This window comes from Xenopus laevis, chromosome 2L (assembly GCF_017654675.1).
Source record: "Xenopus laevis strain J_2021 chromosome 2L, Xenopus_laevis_v10.1, whole genome shotgun sequence".
Taxonomy (NCBI): Eukaryota; Metazoa; Chordata; class Amphibia; order Anura; family Pipidae; genus Xenopus; species Xenopus laevis.
In genome coordinates this window covers 107,615,341-107,635,980 of record NC_054373.1, presented here as the reverse complement: position 1 = coordinate 107,635,980, position 20,640 = coordinate 107,615,341, and the positions used below count along the sequence as shown (strand labels likewise).

At 38.2% G+C, this 20,640-nt stretch overlaps 1 protein-coding gene across 1 annotated transcript; it reads left to right on the top strand.

Moving 5' to 3' along the window:
* Nucleotides 1-444: 444 nt before the first annotated feature.
* Nucleotides 445-13,582, top strand: lgals9c.L (lectin, galactoside-binding, soluble, 9C L homeolog). Its single transcript, NM_001088929.1, is given in 9 exon segments — nucleotides 445-528; nucleotides 3,144-3,232; nucleotides 5,524-5,728; nucleotides 6,787-6,900; nucleotides 8,254-8,307; nucleotides 9,003-9,041; nucleotides 10,309-10,397; nucleotides 11,938-12,100; nucleotides 12,468-13,582. Coding segments are annotated over 9 exon segments (927 nt in total). The 5' UTR covers nucleotides 445-501; the 3' UTR covers nucleotides 12,615-13,582.
* Nucleotides 13,583-20,640: the final 7,058 nt, after the last annotated feature.

Below are 20,640 nucleotides of genomic sequence, written 5' to 3'. Positions count from 1 at the left end.
ACTACTAACCCAGCAACAAACGCTTCCTAGAATTGATTCTCAGATACTGACAACAATTTTGTTGACTAGAAATTGTTAGGCACTCCAGCACTTCAAAACTACAAAAGCTGCACCTTTAGCTGCTGTCAGGTCAGGTGGAAAGAGCAGAAACACAACTCTGGTGCAGCACCTTTGTCCTTCACATAGTTAGAAACTATAGCACCCTGTAATGTAACTTCATACTACACATATACTATGGGTGTGGAAGTAGAAGGTAAATCACGAGTGCTGTGAGTTCAGCGTGTTGCTTCCTATTTGCACACAATGGATTCCTCCCACGCTACCAGCCCCGTCCCACACACTCTCCCACGTGTGATTGTCATATCACTAGGCACTACCCATTGTAGGGCCCCTCCTTCTCTTGTAGCAACCGAGCGCCTCCCTTCTACTGAACTCCCGCACCGTTATAAATCCAGCAGCCGAGTTGTCTCCTCTCTCAGCCACTCGTGTCCAAGGAACAACATGTCTTTCGGTGCCATTAACAACCCTGTGAGTATGACGTTCAGCCCTGCATGCAACAGGTGTGTCAGAGAGAGAGAGAGTGGGCCCCTATGAGTTGCAATGAAGTCGCACTAGTACAGTGGCCCATGACAATCAGTCCTATATTGGTTGTCATCATTGTTCTGCCTTCCAGTTGGCTGACCAAAGCTAATTCCTGATAGGTTGCTATGGGTTACTGCCCAGGTACAAATCTCAGGGAGATTGAGTTTCCCAGTGACAAATCGCCTCTTCTTCGGGTGACTAATCTCCCTGAAAATTCTTCCAACCGGCTACAGTGTAAATCGCCGGTGGGATTGCACACGGAGCGCCTCATTTTACGAATTTGCCCTAAGTTTCCTCGCGAGGCAACGAAGTTTACTCATGAGGTGATTTCAAGAAAACAAAGCGCTCCATGTGCCATCCCACCGACGATTTAGACTAAATCTCCCAAACCATAGCATGTATCACTGCCCTAAAGGGCATTATTATCTGACTGTAGCTAAGAGGCTGGGAGAGTAAAGGGGAAGTTGATCTTAAAATTAATTGTCACTGTCGTGGTAACAATTAGTATTTTCAGACCATTAGCAACTGGTACTAATTCTTTTTTTTTTTATTGGCTACTGAATTAGCTACGTTTATGAACTTAAAAATGCTCAGGGGTCTACTACTATGAGGCAGAGATGTCAATCCTGGTGGGATTTTTGGGGGAGGGGCATTTGGGAAATACCACTATTACGCCCCAAACATGCCTGGTTATGCCGATAATCTTGTCCCAGCTCTGATGAAAGTTTCCCGAGTATGAAGTCGTTTGAAGAGGGTGTTAGACTTAAAAATAAATCTAGGATTATGGGGAGAGGAGGGTTGGCTTGTTACTGTATGTGTCCTGGAGATGGGGGGACAAAACAAGTTAACTCCCAAAAAATGAGGAAAAAAGCCGTAAGAGAGTGTTCTGTACATTAGGGTTCCCGTCCTTGCTTTTTTTGAACACAGGAGAAGTAGGTGTGGGGGCATAAGGTCTATTGTCTCAGGAGGAAATTTTCCCTAAATGTTCCCTGTTTCTCTAAATGCTACCTTGTGCCAGGGTTAGCGTAACCAACAAACAAAGTTCTGAGGCTAGTTTCCTTAACGTTATTTTTTTATTGCCCTTATACTGTTTTCATCATCATCATTTATTAATTACATGGCTTACCATGGTTACCACTTGCTTGCTTTCCTTGATATAAAATAAAGACAATATAACATAAAATCACTATACTGAAATGGAGCAAGGTAAGCAAACCCCTAGCACACAAAATTAGAGGGCATTTACAGTTTTATAACTGCTGTGTTCACCTTTTTTTTAGGGATATTGATTCCAGAAGTAACTCAGCAAATTCCAAATGTTTGTGTTTATAAACCTGTTTATTTCCCCAGTCTAACATTAATTAAAATACTGAGAGCATATTTCCTAAAGTAGGAATTCCCTCCTCGTCTAACATTACTAGAGTGATATTGTAATTTGTGGTTTTTGAGTTATTTAGCTTTTTATACAGCAGCCCTCCAGTTTGCAGTTTCATCAATCTGGTTAACAGGGTCTATATTACCCTGCATTACCATCCATTAATTTGAATAAGAGCCTGGAATATGAATGGGAGAGGGCCTGAATAGAAAAATGAGTAATAAAATGTAGCAATGTGTAGCCTTACAAAACATTTGTTTTTTTAGAGGTTGTCGGTGACCCCTGTTTGAAAGCTTGGAAGAGTCTAAAGAAAAGGGCAAATAATTAAAAAAAAAACTATAAATAATAAAGGCCAATTGAAAGGTTGCTTAGAACTGGTCATTCTACAACATATTAAAAGTTACCTTTAATTCCCTGTACAATTGTAGTAGAGAACATTTGCTAGTGAATTTATGCTTAAAAGAAACACAGTATGTGGAATATTAGTATGGAGATGGGGAGCGGAAGAAATAAATTTGCGAATATTCACTTTCACTCTTTAGTGCATATTCCTCATAGAGTGTAGACCTTGCATGTAAGATTGGACAGCTGTTAAAGGACCAGTAACATCAACATTTTTTATTAACAAAATCTTTAGTACATACATCGAAAAAAACCCACCAAGACAAATGAAACTTTAAAATCGCAAAGTCTTATTAAGAGATAACTTACTGAAACTCAGCTTGCGCTCCTCTTCAGAAAGCGATCGGGCGATCCATCGTGCACCGCTCTATTTCTCCTCCCTGCCTTCCTTATAGGAGAGAGCCAGGGAGGAGAAATCAAGCGCCACATGATGGATCGTCGCCTTTTCTGAAGAGGAGCGGAAGCAGAGTTTTGGTAAGTTATTTCTTAATAAAGGCTTTGCAGTTTTAAATTTTAATTTGTCTTGGTGTTTTTTTTCTATGTATACTAACGAATTTTTTAAAAAAAATTTTTTTTTGATGTACTGGTCCTTTAAGCATTCTATATAGGTCTGTGCCTCCAAGTGCAGACCATGAATGATACAGATGTAGCAAATCGTGTTAGCAGTATAAATCCTAAGAAAGCCTTATTTAGCCTTGAATCCATTTGTAATGTTTATCAATATCTTTAAAAGTGCTACTCTGTGCTTCCATGTCTTGTTTACTGATACCATATTTTTTTTCAGCCTGTTCCCTTTACATTGCCGCTATCCCACGGTCTCCATGATGGGTTTTTAGTGGTCATCAGTGGAGCTGTCACTCATTCAGGAGACAGGTGATTTTATTTTTCAGTTTGTTTAGAAAACAAGTTTGCCTTTCTTTTGCTGAGTGATAAGGTAGCTTATGGGGGATTTTGGGGACATTGCTCTGTGTTTCCATATATGTATGGCATTCCACACTTGGGACCAAGGAATTCCAGGTAATGGAGTGATTAATCATATGCCATCATCACCTACATACAAAACACCTATCAAACCCCCTGTTGCTCTGCTAGACTTGGCAATGCCAATTAAACATACACATTTCATATAGGCTTTATTTTTTGTGCTGCCTTGTATGTACCAATTAAAGAGATCATTTTTATTTATATGCACTTTTGAATTTATCTTCATAAGTTAAGTTTGTCATTGCCTTGGCTAAATTGTTCATTTTTGGAACATTTCTGCAATTCTTAAAGCAATAGTGAGTTTTGTAACATGGAGCCAGCATACTCTGGGCTATAGATATAGCTTTAATAATCTTACTTGCTTAATTAATCCCTTTAAAGTAAACCCTAAAAATGAATATGGATAAAAATGCCATATTCTATATACTGAACTTATTGCACCAGCCTAAAGTTTCAGCTTCTCAATAGCAGCAATGATCCAGAACTTGTCACAGGGGGTCACCATCTTTTAAAGTGTCTACGATATTCACATGCTCAGTGAGCTCTGAGCAGCTGTTGAGAAGCTAAGCTTAGGGGTTGTTGCAAATTATCAAGCAGAAAACGAGGTTGGCCTGTAATATAAGCTGATGCTACAGGGCTGAATATTAAATTCTGATGCTAGTTGCACTGGTTTCTGTGCTGCCATGTAGTAATTATCTGTATTAATTACTAATCAGCCTTATATGTGACATTTCTATTCTTTGTATACTGTATATTGTGAGTGGGTTCCTAAGCTCAGTAAGTGACAGCAGCACAGAGCATGTGCAGTGAATTAGTAGAAAATAAGATGGGGAGCTACTGGGGCATCTCTGGAGACACAGATCTTTACTGCTGAAGGACCCTGTACTACATTTATAGCCTACTTCCTTAGTTAAGCTTTAGTTCTCCTTTAATAGAGGTGAGTGGGAGTAATGTTTCAACAGTTAAAGGTAGGTATAAAATGTCACAGTTAAATGATTACATAGATAGAATAAAATTTAGCAATAAAATGACTCAGAGTAATAAAATCAAATGTTTTAGTTGGTGAATAATTTATTAGGATAAATAAAACTACTGCCATGCAATGACACATACTAAAGGGGGTCACGTGAAACTGTCAGGCCTGGAACTAAGGTAGGCAGCAAAGGCAGGAGCCTAGAACACAACTGGGAAAGGTGGGGCACAAGACTGTGAAAAACATATTTTTTCATGAGAGCCACCAGGGTGAGTGGTAGTGGGTAGGTCAATATAGTTTATTTGCTGAGTTGTGGGAAAAAATCATTTTTACTTAGAACCTCCCTGACAGTTGAGCTGCACCATCCACAAGCTTTGCTTGCACTCATAATCTTCTTGCTGCTGGAAGTTTACCCCAGGTTTTCTCCCTAACAAAAGGGCAGAGCTGACACCAGTTTGGGGGTATGAGGTCTAACGGAATATATATTACAGGCGTGCTATTCATATCCACATATTTCCTATCACTTAAATTGTAACAAATTTATTCTGACACAGCTTCCATTCATGTGTCTTGTACTAGCATTCCTGTAAGTATGAAGAGGGAATGGAGGCATAATCCTCATTCCTTTAGTATTTGTACACATGTAATGTTCACCTAAGCCTTCAGTGAGTGGCACTGGTAGTTTCAAGTGTGTACTTTACTTGCTCCTACAGTGCTTTGTGTAGTGATTCCCAGCTGCTTATCTGTCTTTCTATGCTATTCAACCCAGCATTGAGACTCAAGGAGTAGGATCTTTAGTCATTCCTGACCTTTCCTTTAGATTTTCATGCTGTTCAGTGTTCCTCAAGGGGCGTAGGACATTTAACAATGTTTGCTCCTGACTAATGCCTTCAATAATTGCATTTCTTTCACTGCAATCTATTCCTTTATCCATTGTATTCAAAATACTTTGCAGCTGGGCTTACCCAGAATTCTTACATGATGGGATGTTCATTGCTCAGCCACATACATTCCCAACATCGAAAACCTTTAGAAGTCAAGACCATTAAAGCTGATTTAGGCCCATGATATATATATATATATATATATATATATATATATATATATATATATATACACACACACACACACACTGGATTTTACATTATTCTGACTTGATTTATTAGATTGCATTATATTATATGCATGGCTGTGCTGTCTGTTACAGGTTTAATATAAACTTTCAATGTGGTCATTCTTCGAATGATGACATTGCCTTTCATTTCAACCCCCGTTTTATTGATGGCGGAATTGTTGTGTGCAACACCAAAGAGCGTCAGAGCTGGGGGAAAGAGGAAAACAAGCGGGAAATGCCTTTTCACAGACATCAGCCTTTTGAGATCCGGATCCTAGTTACTAACCACAGTTATAATGTACGTATTTATTGGATTAATGATTGTAATTGTCCTGTTATTGGGATGCACTCAATCAGCCATTCACTGGTGGTTAAGCTCTGCAAATCCAAACACCCCTGATAATTTTTGCCTTTGATACAGAGATCTATAACACAACAATGGCGGAAAGGCCACAAATGACCAAATTCTTTCATCATTTTGCCTAGGGTCAAATTTATATTTGGTGTGCCACTAGGCCTCTTGCACCCTCCCTTGCTGCCCTAGGCCCAGGCCTTTGTTGCCTGGCCACAAATCTGGACATGAACTTGCCTGTTATACTTATCTATAGTCCACCCAGGGCCAGATTTACATAGCGGCACCCATAGGCCCACTGCCATTCTTTGCCCCTCCCCTTTATTCAGGCAAATTTTTATCATTGGGACTGGAGCAATAGGTATTGGACCACGGGAAATTAAAAAAAACTATCATATCTCCTGATGTTACAAATTGTAACAACTTCTCCACCGCTTACAGACAGCATTCAGGAACTACATAATCCACAATGCATTGCACTGTGATGTTTCATTCCTTATTGAAATCACATGTGCACGGAATTGTGGGGTTTGGAGGATGCAGGCTGAGGACAGATGGCTGCTGATACAAAGTAACAGTAGTCAGCCAGCTCAGCAAAGTAGTCAGACAGATCAGCAGGGGGCAAGACTTAGGGAACTGTTCCAAACCATTAAAAATCATGAAAAGTCTGCATATTTTTTAATTGATGTATATTGCAAAGTTGCTTAAAATTATGTTTACTTTTCAAAAAGCTTAAGTTATGTTTTAGTGGAGTTTCCCTTTAATATCTATTTATATAGCAGTGACATATTCCACAGTACATGTTTATACATTACAACCAAACCTAAAGTGTTGGATGGGTTAATAGTTGCTATGCATTTTCCTTTAACACTAGTAAAATGACAACATACTGGCTTCTTACTTGCCCTTTGCAATAAGCTTCTTCATTAGCTCTAAAATCAGCATTTTACTTGGATATTTTTTTGGGCATTTTTATAGCATTGTAAATGTAATTTCCCCCCCAGGTTTCTGTGAACAGGAATCATTACTTGGAATACCATCACCGAATCCCAATACAAAGAGTCAATACAATGACCATAGGTGGATGTGTTGCCTTAACATGTGTCAATGCACAAGGGGTATGTAAATATGTGTTTATGTAACTGCTAAATTGTAATTGGGACCTGTTGTCCATTGTAGCACTTGAGAACTTCCGTTATTCTGGTTATCTTAGGAAAAACACAAGCCTTCAGGATTCCCCAGTTGAATCTGTTTTGTAAATTTGCCACATATTCTCCCAGGAAATATAACTTGTATCCTGGATCAAATACAACAGGCATGTCTGTTTATGTTGTTCATGTCCAGCTGTTTAATTTTAAGCTGTGTAGTTTTTTCTTCTAGGGTGACTTCCCCTCTCAACATTTTGCTAGTGCACCAATGTTCAGTGTAATTTGTGGTTGTGGACAGTTTGTTTTATTTTATTTTTTTTAGAAACAGAATATATCAGGTCTGCTTTATGAACAGAGGGCTCAGCGCTGCTGCTAACCTCTCTTTATTCTAGTGCTGCACAAGTGTAGCAAGGCACACTTCATTCAGCACCTGTGTAGCCAATTTGTAGCACCAATTTACTGTGAAGATCCCCATGCACTGACCTATGCAATATACATAGCTGGATGGCACATCTAGTGTGCACAGGAATCCTACCCATAAAGCAGCTGGTACCCTTTCAGCTATTTGATAATGTTATAAATGTTGAAATGTTTGCACCAGGTCTAGTAACCCACAACAACCAGTGGGTAATCTCTTTGAAAACAAATATCTGAATGGTTTCTATGGGTTTCTACCACCTTAATGTGCTCTTAACTAAAACTGGAACTTTTTTTTTTTTAACAGTCCTTTGTTTAACGAAGAAAATAAGATATGAACAAAATAAGCATTTACGGTCATTTAGGTCCAAAAACATACACTTTGCTACTGCTTAACTGTGACCCTGTTATTTAAACACTGTACATTGGTTATATCAGCTTGAGACAGCAGCCAAAGCCTGCCTCTGCCGGGAAGTTCCAGTTCTTTGATAGCATTGTATGTACATGAGACTGTAGTCAGCTGATTCAGAATTCTTCATCTGTTCTTCATTACATGCCAAACAAATGTAAAGCCAGAACTTGTATATTCTTTTGCTGTCCACAGCTGCCTCCTAGCTTATACGTTTTCAGATTTCTATTCATGTCGCAGTCAGTTAAGTGAAACTACAATTCCTTCTGAAACATGCAGTGGCACAACAATTCTGAAGCAGCTACCTACAAATATCAGTGTAGGACTTTAGACGATAGTGTCATAAAGTATGAGTTGAAATATGTTAATTTTATTTAGTAGTTCTGTGAAGTATCCTTACATATTATAACTTGTCCCTCCTGGAACATTAAATATACAAAAGTTATGTTCAATCACTCACTTGTGCATTCCTAATAAATAATTGTACTTTATTTCAGCCCCAGCACCCTGGATATGCTCCTCAACCATTCCCACCTGGAGGTGCATTCAATGTAAGTTTGCCATCTCAACATATCTTAAAGGACAAGGCAACCCATTTTTTCAACTTAGCTCCATATATTACAGGAACTTTTCCCTTTTTCCTGATCACTTGTTCATTTCAGGTATATAGTACTTATTTTGGCTCTGTTGCATCCAGCATAATTGCATTCATACCACCATATTATCTTCCCTTATATTTTCAATATGGCAGCCAAGAGATGTCTGCTCTGAAAATTACTTGGACCGCTCCGCTCGTGCTCCTCTCCCTGGTAGTGCACAGAACAGATGGTCTTAGTGAAAAACTGAAGGCATATGGGAAATTGCTATTGAACTACTCTGCTATATTAAACAAGTAATGTTCGAGCATTTCCTCTTGTGAAGCTGCAGTAAGCTTCTAGAATAATATACATAATTTTATTTGTAAGCCACAATCATTTTAGGAGAGTCCAGCTTATATCCATATGTGTGGGCAACCCTATGAAATATTACTTATATAGCTTTTGTACTTTTCCTTATCAATTGAGCTAAGCACAAGGGAATACAACTGCCATAGGTATTGAGTTTTTCATTTTAAGAGCCGTCTCCTTTATGGGCTTCCCTCATAGTTGATCATGAAAAAGTTGAGCCTGGCACAAGCCTTTCATTTCAGACTGACTGCAGCCTTACAGTTCTTATTATTTACTGACCCGATTTGCTTTATTTGCAGCCACAGTTTCCCTCTGCTCCACATCAGCAACAATCTTATGTAAGTTTTCACTTTATCTTATTTTTTATTCTACATCAAAGGAGATCTCCACCATAAACTGTTTTTGCATAATAAATGAAAATGCAATTCATGTAACATGTATTAAACGTTTTAAGTGGTTATGTTATTTGTGAAAGTAACTGCAACTGAAATAGCGTCTCTATCCATTCCTGTTCTCTATGCCTGACTGAAATAAAGCAGCAGAAATCTGTTATTCTCCAGGTGTGTTAATCAGCTGGCTTCTGCTACATTGTTCTGGAATCAGAGCCAGGAGTTCAGAGAATGAATACAACTTTCTGTTGCAATTACTCTTAACAAAACATTGAACATTTGTAATTGATATATACTGGAAAGTTAACTACAGTTACATTTTGTTAAAAAGAATTATAAACCCTGTTTATTTAAAACAAAATACTGGGATATGATAGGCCAGAGACCCATCCAACCTAGTTATGCCCCTTCATAGTGGAAAAATCTGCAGTCTTTTTTTTAATCAAATCCCCTCCTATTTTGCCTAGCAAATATGGTAAATTTGTATGTACTTATAGAGCTAAACAAATTATACATAGCACTGTACACAGATCACTGAATTAACAATTGCTTAATTCCCTTTCCTATATGGAGAACAAAGTCATTCCTTCACTCATATATAAACAACTTTCATTCACCAGTATGAACAGCTAGGCCTTACTTCTCTATATGCACCACTCAACTACTTCTTCTCCCATATACAGTATAGAACTCTATCAGTTCTTCTCCTGTATGTATACATGAGCCATTCCTTCTCCCACAGAAACAAGTGACCCACGTTTTCTCTCATATGAACAAGTGAGCCATTCCTTCCCCCAAATGAACCAAGTGTAACACACATGCCATTTCAAATTCCATAGAAAAAATAGCTATTCAGTCTCCAGGTAGAGCAGATAAGCCATTTCTTCTCCCATAGGAACAACGAAGATAATCCTTCTCCCATAGAAACAACTGAGCCAATTCTTCTCCCATAGGAATATGAAGATATTCCTTTTCCCATAGAAACACCTAAGCCATTACTTCTCCCATAGGAACAAATGTTCCATTTCTTTTCCTTATAATATTTCTGCAGTTAAACATGCACATTAGCTTTATTTAATTTCTAACTGAATAGAAAAAAAATGTTGGCCCTTTGGGGCCCAAAGGGTTTGATGTTTTTGTAAGTAAAGTGAGAATGCCATATAATTGGCTTTGTCTGAGATTAAATAATGTTTTTTTTTTTATTGTTGTTGTTTAGGCAATGCCATACCAAACTAATATCTATGGAGGTTTGTTTCCATCCAAGACGATTGTCATAAGAGGAACAGTTACTGCAAACCCAAAAAGGTGAACACATTCTTCCATGATTTAGCAAATGGTTCTGCCTTTTCCCTGGAGTGGTAGTTCAAAAAGAAACCAACCTCAATGCATGAAGTCTGTCTGGAGGAAGTGAATTACATAAATCAGGGACGTCAAACTGTAGCCCTCAATTTTAGCAGTGGCATAAGGGAAGTTACATAGTTACATAGTTACATAGTTAAATTGGGTTGAAAAAAGACAAAGTCCATCAAGTTCAACCCCTCCAAATGAAAACCCATCATCCATACACACACCCCTCCCTACTTTTAATTAAAATTCTATATACCCATACCTATACTAACTATAGAGTTTAGTATCACAATAGCCTTGGATATTATGTCTGTCCAAAAAATCATCCAATCCATTCTTAAAGGCATTAACTGAATCAGCCATCACAACATCACCCGGCAGTGCATTCCACAACCTCACTGTCCTGACTGTGAAGAACCCTCTACGTTGCTTCAAATGAAAGTTCTTTTCTTCTAGTCTAAAGGGGTGGCCTCTGGTACGGTGATCCACTTGAGAGTTGCTTGGAGATCCATAATATCTATACCGAAAATACTGTATCTCTGTTTCACAGAATCTCCTATGTTCTCATATCAGTGCCCTATTTCTTGTGGGACACCACATTAAGGGGGTTATTTACTAACCCATGATTTTTCTGGTCTGGGTTTTTGGACAAAAACTCAAATTTTTGGTGAAAAAAACAAAACAAATTTTTCCCCCGAAGCAGCAAAAAGTCAGAATCCGAAAATCCGCCATCTCAAACCTGCCGAGGTCATGTAGAAGTCGATGGCAGATGTCCCTTATACAGTTTGGAGATATTGTTATCTGCACTGGGTTTCATTTTCAATGTGGATTTTTTTCAGGCAATAACCTGAAAAGATTTAGCAATTTGGGCATCAAATCTGAAAAATTCGTACGATTTGGGTTTTAGCTTGATTTTGTTGAGTTTTTTTCGGACCCGACTTTTTCAAGTTAATTTATTGATAAATAAGATTAAAATTGTGGATGGGAGTTAGGTCAAGCTTGGTTTAATAAAAATATGAGATAAATTCCAGTTTTAGTAACTAACCCCCCTAAATGTGCATTATGCCCTACCTTAAAACTGGTCCCATGCTTGACTTTCTGACAAGTACATTACCGCTGTTATTTTGAATGCTTGAGTTCAATTGAATGCTAATTTGTTATGTGATTATAAATATTTTTATTTACCAATACCCACATACTGTATCAGTTCCTTTGTGCGAATATGCAGGCAGCCGTGTACTACATGGAGCTGTAACTCTTATTGTGGTTTTATTGATTTAGCCAGTGTGCTCTAACAGTAATTATTTTAATTGATGTGAGTAGTGATAGCTGTATCTGTGCCTATTACTACTCGTTAGTGAATGTGGGCAGGCAAGGCCAGTGCACTGAACACTACCTAGACCCAGGCCTTTGGAACACGGCAGTTCAGAAGAATAGAAATGACGAAGAGGGGAGGAGTCGTGGTATCTAACAACCTAATGTCATTCCATCTTTCCAGGTTTCATATCAACCTCAAATTCCATGGTGGTACAGCATTACACTTCAACCCGAGGTTTGATGAGCGCACAATTGTACGAAACAGTCACCTGAATGGCAGCTGGGGCAATGAAGAGCGCAATCTACCAAGAGGGATGTGCTTTGCGCCAGGACAGGGCTTTGTGGTAAATTATTATATTAAGAAATCATGTTTTTAAAATGCTTTGTAATTGCAAAAATCAGGGGAAATTTTTTTAATTAAAAGAAAAAACAAAATACATTATCAACAGAAGTCCTATTTATTAGGATTATTTTATAATTTTAGCAAAGATGTTTATAGGTGTATACTGTCCCTTTAAAACTGGAATTGGATCTAATGTTTGTTCTGAAGCTTTTTAGAAGTCTTTGTTGGCTAAAAGCAGATGCAGCACTGATATATATCCTATATCCTCCTTTAATTCTGCCTGGACCGTCAAATACATGACATAATATGATGTGTATATATTACATATCATTACATAACATCACCCTGCTTCTGTTCCTTTTTTACAGATTGAAATTAGATGTGAGCAACACGCATTCAAGGTGAATGTGAATGGAGCCCAAACATGTGAATTTCATCACCGCGTGCATCAGTTTCAGCAGATAGACACCTTGCAGATTGACGGAGATGTTGTCCTACAACATGTGCAGGTCTAGGAGTGGATGAACCATAGAAAAATTTAAATATATGACTTTCTTTTCATATGATCTTGCTTTGAAACAATTTAGTTAATTTTTATATAGGGTCTGGTATTGGAGCAAAACCTACTTGACCTGTAGATTTTTATGGGGAATGTAGTAACGAACACAAAGTTTTCACCAGGTCTACTAACCCATAGCATCTAATTAGGGTATTGCTTTCAAACAGTAAATACTACCTTCTGATTGGTTGCTATGGCTTACCAGAACACTTAAAATGTGCTACTTTTATTGCATCATTTAATTTCAGGAGGTATTGATTATTGCGTGAACTGAATATCACTTTATTTCATAAACAGTATGAATGCGAGCCACCATATTGCTTCCAGTAAAGTGGTCGTTCACCTTGATATTAACTTCTAGTATGAAGTGGACAGCAATATTCTGAGACACTTTTTTTTTTATTAAGCTTTTTTTTAGTTTAGAATTTCAGCAGCTATCTAAGAGCCACTTTATCTCATCTACCAAGCAGTGGTTTCAATGAGATACTTAAATAAGGATTGAGAAGGCTCTGAATAGAAAGAGTAAGTAATAAAAAGTAACATGGCAATAGTCTTTTTTGATGCCTGGGATCAGATCAGTGACTTCTATTTAAAAACAGCAAAAAGAAGGTAGAAAAAGGTAAATGAAGACCAATTGAAAAGTTGCCCAGAATAGGTCATTCTTTGAAAAGGTAAATAACCGTATTAACTGCAGTCATCCTGTCACCGCTCAGTTGTTACTACTAACAGAACGGGAATATTGAACACCTTATTCTATTCGCAAACATTTCAAGAGATGTCAGTTTTATACAATATCCTATATCTAAATATATACTATGTTGTGGAAGCCAGTCAGCTTTGGTTTTCAAAATGGGCATGAAGCACACTTTAATAAATCATTTGCATATATGTAACTTGGCTCACAATAAATCTGCATTTTCAAAAGAATGGTTTCCTCTTAAATGTTAACACTTTTAACTTATTTTATTTTAAGTCCTTTTATATTGTGTGCTGTATTAGAATCTTAAAAACCTAATGTGATTTCCTTACTGTGCCTGTACTGTTCCTTACTGTAAAGATAAGTGTTCTTTTTATTTCTCCTACACACCAGATGTGAGATAACTGCACATACATTTACAAATGAATAGTCGGCTATTGCAGTATTTCCTGTGCTGCAAATTGTTATGCTTTTACTACAGGATACGTTATCCAGAAAGCTCTGAATTACGGAAAGCTATCTCCTATAGACTCCATTTTATCCAAATAATCCAAATATTTTTTATTCTAATAATAAAACAGTACCTTGTACTTGACCCCAACTAAGATATAATTAATCCTTATTGGAAACAAAACCAGCCTATTGTTTTAATTTAATATTTACATGATTTTCTAGTAGTCTTAAGGTATGAAGATCTAAATTATGGAAAGATCCCTTATCCGGAAAACCCGAGGTCACGTGCATTCTGGGTAACAGGTCCCATACCATTCTTGTATGAGAAACATTGGCCTATGCCAGGTTTATTCCTTGCTCAGAACCTAGTAATTTATATACCGATATTTTATCATATGGTCTCAAGCACACGGGCAGATTTGGGGAGATTGTTGCCCGCAGAAGAGGCGATTAGTTGCCAGGCGACTAAATCTCCCCGAATCTGCCCGTGTGCTAGCTCCCTTAATAGAGAGCCTCTTGAGCAATATGCAACCTATCTAAAGGTACTTATTCGTTTTAAGCTCTGTGGGTACATGATGTCCAGCTGTCATATTTGTATGAGGTCTACCTGAGGTGCTTATGTATGTTGGCAACCTGCAAATAATGGGCCATGGCAATGATTTAGCAGTCACCTTTAGCAGGTCACACAGAGAAATCAATGTGGCAGGGTTAGTGTGATCTTCCCATAGGCTGAAGAATGGTTACATTTGTACTACAGCCTATAGACGGATTACCATGCCCCCAGTCCAGTATGACTAACAGATTGAGCTCTCTGTTGAACGAATATCTACTGGTGTATCACAGTCTAAAGGTGGCCATACGCAGACGAGGTGACTGATGTAGGCAAAATACTTGGATACGGTCGTTTTTAGCGGCCAAAAATGTGCAAGGGCATACTGCTGAATCATCAGATGAAGGTTAAATTCTATCGTTTCTACCTCTTGATCTAACAAATCAGTTTTTAATATTGTAGTAAAAAAAGTAACATGAATTTGACCACCTTAACGTTTGGACACCCATGGCCTTCACTCATTTTAAACACTAGAGGGAGCTTGTTGTCTGTCTTGATCATAATTTACTTTTAATACTACAGTAACTTACATAGCTTTAATTTAAATGAATGAAGCAACATCATATTTTCATGTTCTGCATTACACCTTTCTCCTCGGATAATGGATAATACAGCTTTTTTAAGGTAGCACCCAGGTAAATGATCTATTTCCGAACTAACTGATGGATGGTGTGCATAAGGCCTTTGGACTATGTGTATATATATATATATATATATATATATATATATATATATATATATATATATATATATATATGAAACATATTGTATGCACATTGCTACAAATGATGTCCAATACTAAATATATATAGTTTTATAGAGATTTAGGATTTGTATATATCAAATCTCCAGATTGCAAGACCAAAAATCCCACCAACATAATGTTACCTCTTAAGAAACCATACAATTTTGGAAAGAAAATATTCTGCCAAATCCAAAATGGCCAATCATCTTTCTATTCCAAACTACCAAGTCACAAATCCTTCCAAAAATTAACAGTTTCGATTATTTGAAAATCACATCAAAGCTTGCATCTTATCTCTCACATACCATAATAGATTTACCAGAGGTCCACCCAACAACTTGATGCCCAGTATGCATAGGATGTATGCATACACAGGGACAGTGGAGACAGTTGGCGCCTTGCAAAAAAAAACATTTTTTTTCAGGCCCTTCAGACAAAAATTGCTAAGGTGAGCAGTAATCAACTGCAAGTACAATGGTCATGTGAGTATTTCTATGCTGCAGTTTGTCTGATCAGACAGGGCCCCTTCAAGAACTGGGGCCCCATGGGCTTTTATTTTTGCCACTGTATTTAGACCTCGAAATATACTCTGTGCATACATATTTCCCACTTCATTTATGTGCAGTGTTCCAGAGGAGCAAATGAAATTATATTTGTAGCTCCACCTGATTCCTTCACAATTTTGTGTGTGCCTGAACCACCTTCTAAACTATTACGTTAGGTGGAGAGCAGTCTGGAAACCCCCGACTGTACTACCTGTACATTATGTATTTGTTTTACTGTCATATTTATATTTTAATTTGAATTCAAATAGTTGCTTCTCATCTAATAAACAAATGTAATTGCAAGAAGGTATCAATCTAAAAAAAAAAAAGAAAGAAAATATACAACACAAAACTAAAAAACAAAGTACTGAAAAGAACATACACATATTTAATACAAATTATATTAATTTTATTAGTATCAGGAAATGTTAATTAACATTAATTATTCTTTTAAATAAACACAAAAAGACCCTTATCCCAGATGTAGGTCAGCAGGGCAGGTAACTAAACTCCCACCTTCTATGGCAAAACATAATCAGTTTTTCCTAATCTCTTTGTACCTTTCTTCCATATTAATATCATTAACATCAAGTAGGGTCACATGAAATCCTGTAGCGTTTAGCAATTTTGCAGAATTCAGATTAACTGAATTTGAACCCTTTCAGTGATCTAGTTAACTTTTTATTTATGATCCATAAACGGTTCCACAGTAGTATAGAACTCTTGGAAACACATTTCATCTGCATTTGCAGTCCCTTACTTCTCATTTTTAGTATATACAATAAAGTTTAGCAGGCACACAAATAAATCATGTTTATCATAGAAAACACAATAAACAATGTAGGTTTTCATGTTTTTTTCAAACTGAGTTCTCTATGAAACAGAACACAAAATTAATCTCATCCTGCTAATAAGTAAGGGACTTGTCTATATTTCTTGCCAAATGTAATTAGCTCAAAGGTTCCATTTGACACTAAAACTGAACGTCATCGTACGATTCGTCAATTTCATCGTCTTCTGGAAGGACATCAATATATTCACCATTTGGCATACCTTCCCATTCTGTCAGAAAGACAAAAATAGGGGTTATTATAGGGTTTTACAGTGTGAGACGTGGCTCTAATTTGATAATCTCTGGCATCTTGATCATAGTGTAGTTAGAATTATTATTCATTTATATGGCACTGATATATTCTGCTGGGCTCCACACAGATTATACACCATTCACATGTAGAGCTGTTTCTCTTGTTGCTTAAAATACAGTTACAGCAGCAGCAGGCAATGTTACCTCTTAGCTGTGCCCTTGTGTACTCACACAACAAATTATGGTGCGTACAAAGAATTCTGTATTTATTTTGACCTGAGCACACAGTTTTTAAAAATGCAGTCACAAGTTTAAAATGTGTGCGCTAAAGACATTTTTAAAAAAGAAACGTAGAGGGAACATTAGCACCTTAAGGCCTTTAAAAGGTTTTTAAAATTGGGAGACTGTAAGTACACAGTGTAAATATGAGTGCAAGTGGGTTTGCTGGTATCACTCAGTGTGTGTCTTGTCACATGTATGTGGTGTTGGAGCAGCAGTTTCATGCAGTATTTACATTTGAAAGATGTCGATGGGTTTTCATCTTGGAATCTGAACTGCATACTCTAAGGTGGGAACTTGCAGCACTGAGAGCAGCGGCAAATGAGGGGGAGGAAAGGAGGCTCACAGAGCAACCACTGGGGGCCAGTATAGAGGGGGAGGAGAAGGGGCAGTGGAGGCTAATGAGGGAGGCAGGTTTGTTAGAGTTACAAGGGGAAGTAGGGGACAGAAGGGTAGGGGGGCTGGTCCACAGCTTGTCCAAAACAACAGATTTGCCATTTTGACTGAAGATGCTGGGGAGGAAAGCTCTGAATGGAGCAGGCTGACACTCAGAGCACCCTGGGAGGCAGTGGATCTAATACGTGTGGTGGGGGGATTGCAAGGAAGGAAAGGCAGGTTTTAGTTATAGGGGATTCAATTATAAGAAAGGTGGATAGGGTAATCTGACCCTTCATGCCAAACAGTCTGCTGCTTGCCTGGCAGGGCCGCCATCAGGGGGGGACAGGGGGGACAAGCGTACCGGGCCCGGGCATGAAGGGGGGCCCGGCAGCGCTGCATTTTTTTGAAGATCCGGGCCCCCCTTACGAGCGCCCGAGCCGTACGTCTTGCCTCTTCAGTGCCGAATGCGGAAGTGCCGAAAAGCCGAAGCCGATGCGACGAAAAGACCCGAAGTCACGGAAAAAGCCGAAGTCACGAAGCGCCGAAAAGACCCGAAGTCACGAAAACAGCCGAAGTCCTGAAGCAGCGCAAAGACCCGAAGTCACGAAAACAGCCGAAGCCGAAGTCCTGAAGCGGTGAAAAGACCCGAAGTCACGAAAGGAGGCGAAGTTGAAGTACTGAAGCCATGAGTTCAATTCTACTGAACACCAGTTTGTGTTTTTTTTTTTTTTAATCCCCTGGCCACCAATGTATTATTTTAATATTCTATAGGCCCCTGCCACCAATCTTTTTTTTAAAACTTTTGTTTTTGGGGCCCCAATTTTTTTTTTAACTCGTAAGGGGCCCCTTGCCACCATTGTTTTTTTTTGGGTTTTTTTTTTTAAAAAAAAATTAATTTTCTTTTTGGTGGCCCCAAATTTTTTTAACTTGTAAGTGGGCCCCTGCCACCAGTTTTTTTTTTTTTTCAAAAAAAAATTATTTTTTTTTTAAATTTTTTTTGGGGCCCCAATTTGTTTTTAACTTGTAAGGGGGCCCCTGCCACCATTTTTTTTTTTTTCAAAAAAAAATTTTTTTCTCCAAATTTTTTTTTTGGGGCCCCAATTTGTTTTTAACTTATAAGGGGGCCCCTGCCGCCAATGTTTTTTTTTTTTTTCAAAAAAAAATTTTTTTTTCAAATTTTTTTTTGGGGCCCCAATTTGTTTTTAACTTATAAGGGGGCCCCTGCCGCCAATGTTTTTTTTTTTTTTTCAAAAAAAAATTAATTTTTTTTCAAATTTTTTTTTGGGGCCCCAATTTGTTTTTAACTTAGAAGGGGGCCCCTGCCACCAATGTTTGTTTATTTTTTAGTTTTTTTTACATTTTTTTTTGTTGGGGCCCCAAGTTTTTTTTAACAGGGGGCCCCTGCCACCAATGTTTTTTAAAAAAAAAAAAAAATTTTTTTTTTTTTGGGGCCCCAATTTTTTTTATAAGGGGGCCCTGACCATCAATAGCTTTTTACAACTTGTGTGGGGGGGGGGGTTACTTTTTTAGCGCTGATGTCTGTGTGGACTTTTAACTGCGATGTGGGCGGGATATGGGGCGGAGCTTGGTCGTCAGTGTGGGCGGGGCCCAGGGGGCCCCAAAAATTTTGTTGTACGGGGCCCCGTGATTTCTAATGGCGGCCCTGTTGCCTGGTGCTAGGGTTCGGCATGTGGTGGAACAAGTGGACAGATTATTGGGAGGGGGGAGATATTACCTGTGCCATCAGCAACACTAAGAAGACAGCGGGAGTGTAGGGAGATTAATGCGTGGCTGAAAGATTGGTGTAGGGAGGAGGGTTTTGGATTTTTGGAGAACTGGGCTGATTTCTCAGTCAGCTACAGACTCTTTGCTAGGGATGGGCTGCACCTCAATGATGATGGTGCAGCTGTTTTGGGAGATAAGTTGACTAAAGTGTTGGAGGAAATTTTAAACTAGGTGTGGGGAGGGTAAAAAGATTCATTGGAAGCCACATTAGATGAGATAGTGGGCAAAGGAAGGGAAAATGGGGGAGGAGATTTGGCTGGGGATACTGTTAAGGATAGGGAGGACCACATGTCATATGTTCAATATGGTACCAGTATTAAATGCATGTTTGCAAATGCAAGGAGTCTGACTGGTAAAATGTGAGAGCTGGAGGTGCTGGTGCTGGAGGGAAAATATGATATGACTGGTGTGGCCGAAACATGGCTGAATGAGTAGCATGACTGGGCAGTTAATATGATCGGTTATACTTTGTTTCGGAGGGACAGAGGCAATAGAAAAGGAGGAGGGGTATGTCTGTTTGTTAGGTAGGATTTAAAAGCTTATATAAAGGAGGAGGTTATGTTACAAAATGAGGGGGCACAAGTCTTATGGGTGGAGTTCTTCACCAATTGTAAAGAGTCCAGCAAATTAATTGTAGGTGCATGCTATAGACCCCCTAATGTAAGTGACGAGGAGGAGGCTAAGCTCTTGATGCAAATAAAAAGGATGCTAGTTTGGGTAAAGTAATGATAATGGGGGATTTTAATTACCCAGATATTGACTGGAGCAACAGTACTGCCAGATCAGTTAATAGGAACAAGTTTATAAACTTGTTGCATGACAATTTTTTGGCACAGGTTGTTGAGGAGCCAAACAGAAAAAATGCTATTCTGGATCTAGTGATCTCAAATGACCCAGAACCCAAAAGTCATTGAACCCCTGGACAATAATGACCAACTGGTGCAAAAAACAAATATACACTGGGGCAATAAAAACCATGAATTAAAGCTAATTTTAGTGCCTTGAGGGCTGCCCTTCAGAGCATTGATTGGGGCATTATGTTTTCATCTAAAAACACAGAACAGAAATGGTTGTCTTTTAAAATGATATTAAATCATTACTGTTCTCAATTTATTTCCTTAAGGGGTAAATGTAGAAGCTCTAAGAATCACCCTATGTGGCTTAATATAGAAGTAAAAAGTTCATAGAAAAGAAGAGAAAGGCATTTAAAAAAAGTCATTAAAAGTCTGTTGGGGCAGAAGCTGCATTTAATGAATATAAACACTATAATAAATGTTGTAAATCAGCAATCCGGAAGGCAAAGAAAGGAAATGAAGAGTGCATTGTGGCTAAGGCAAAGACTAACCCCAAAAAGTTTATATTAGTATCTTAATAGTAAAAAGATACAGTTTGAGAGTGTTGCTCCT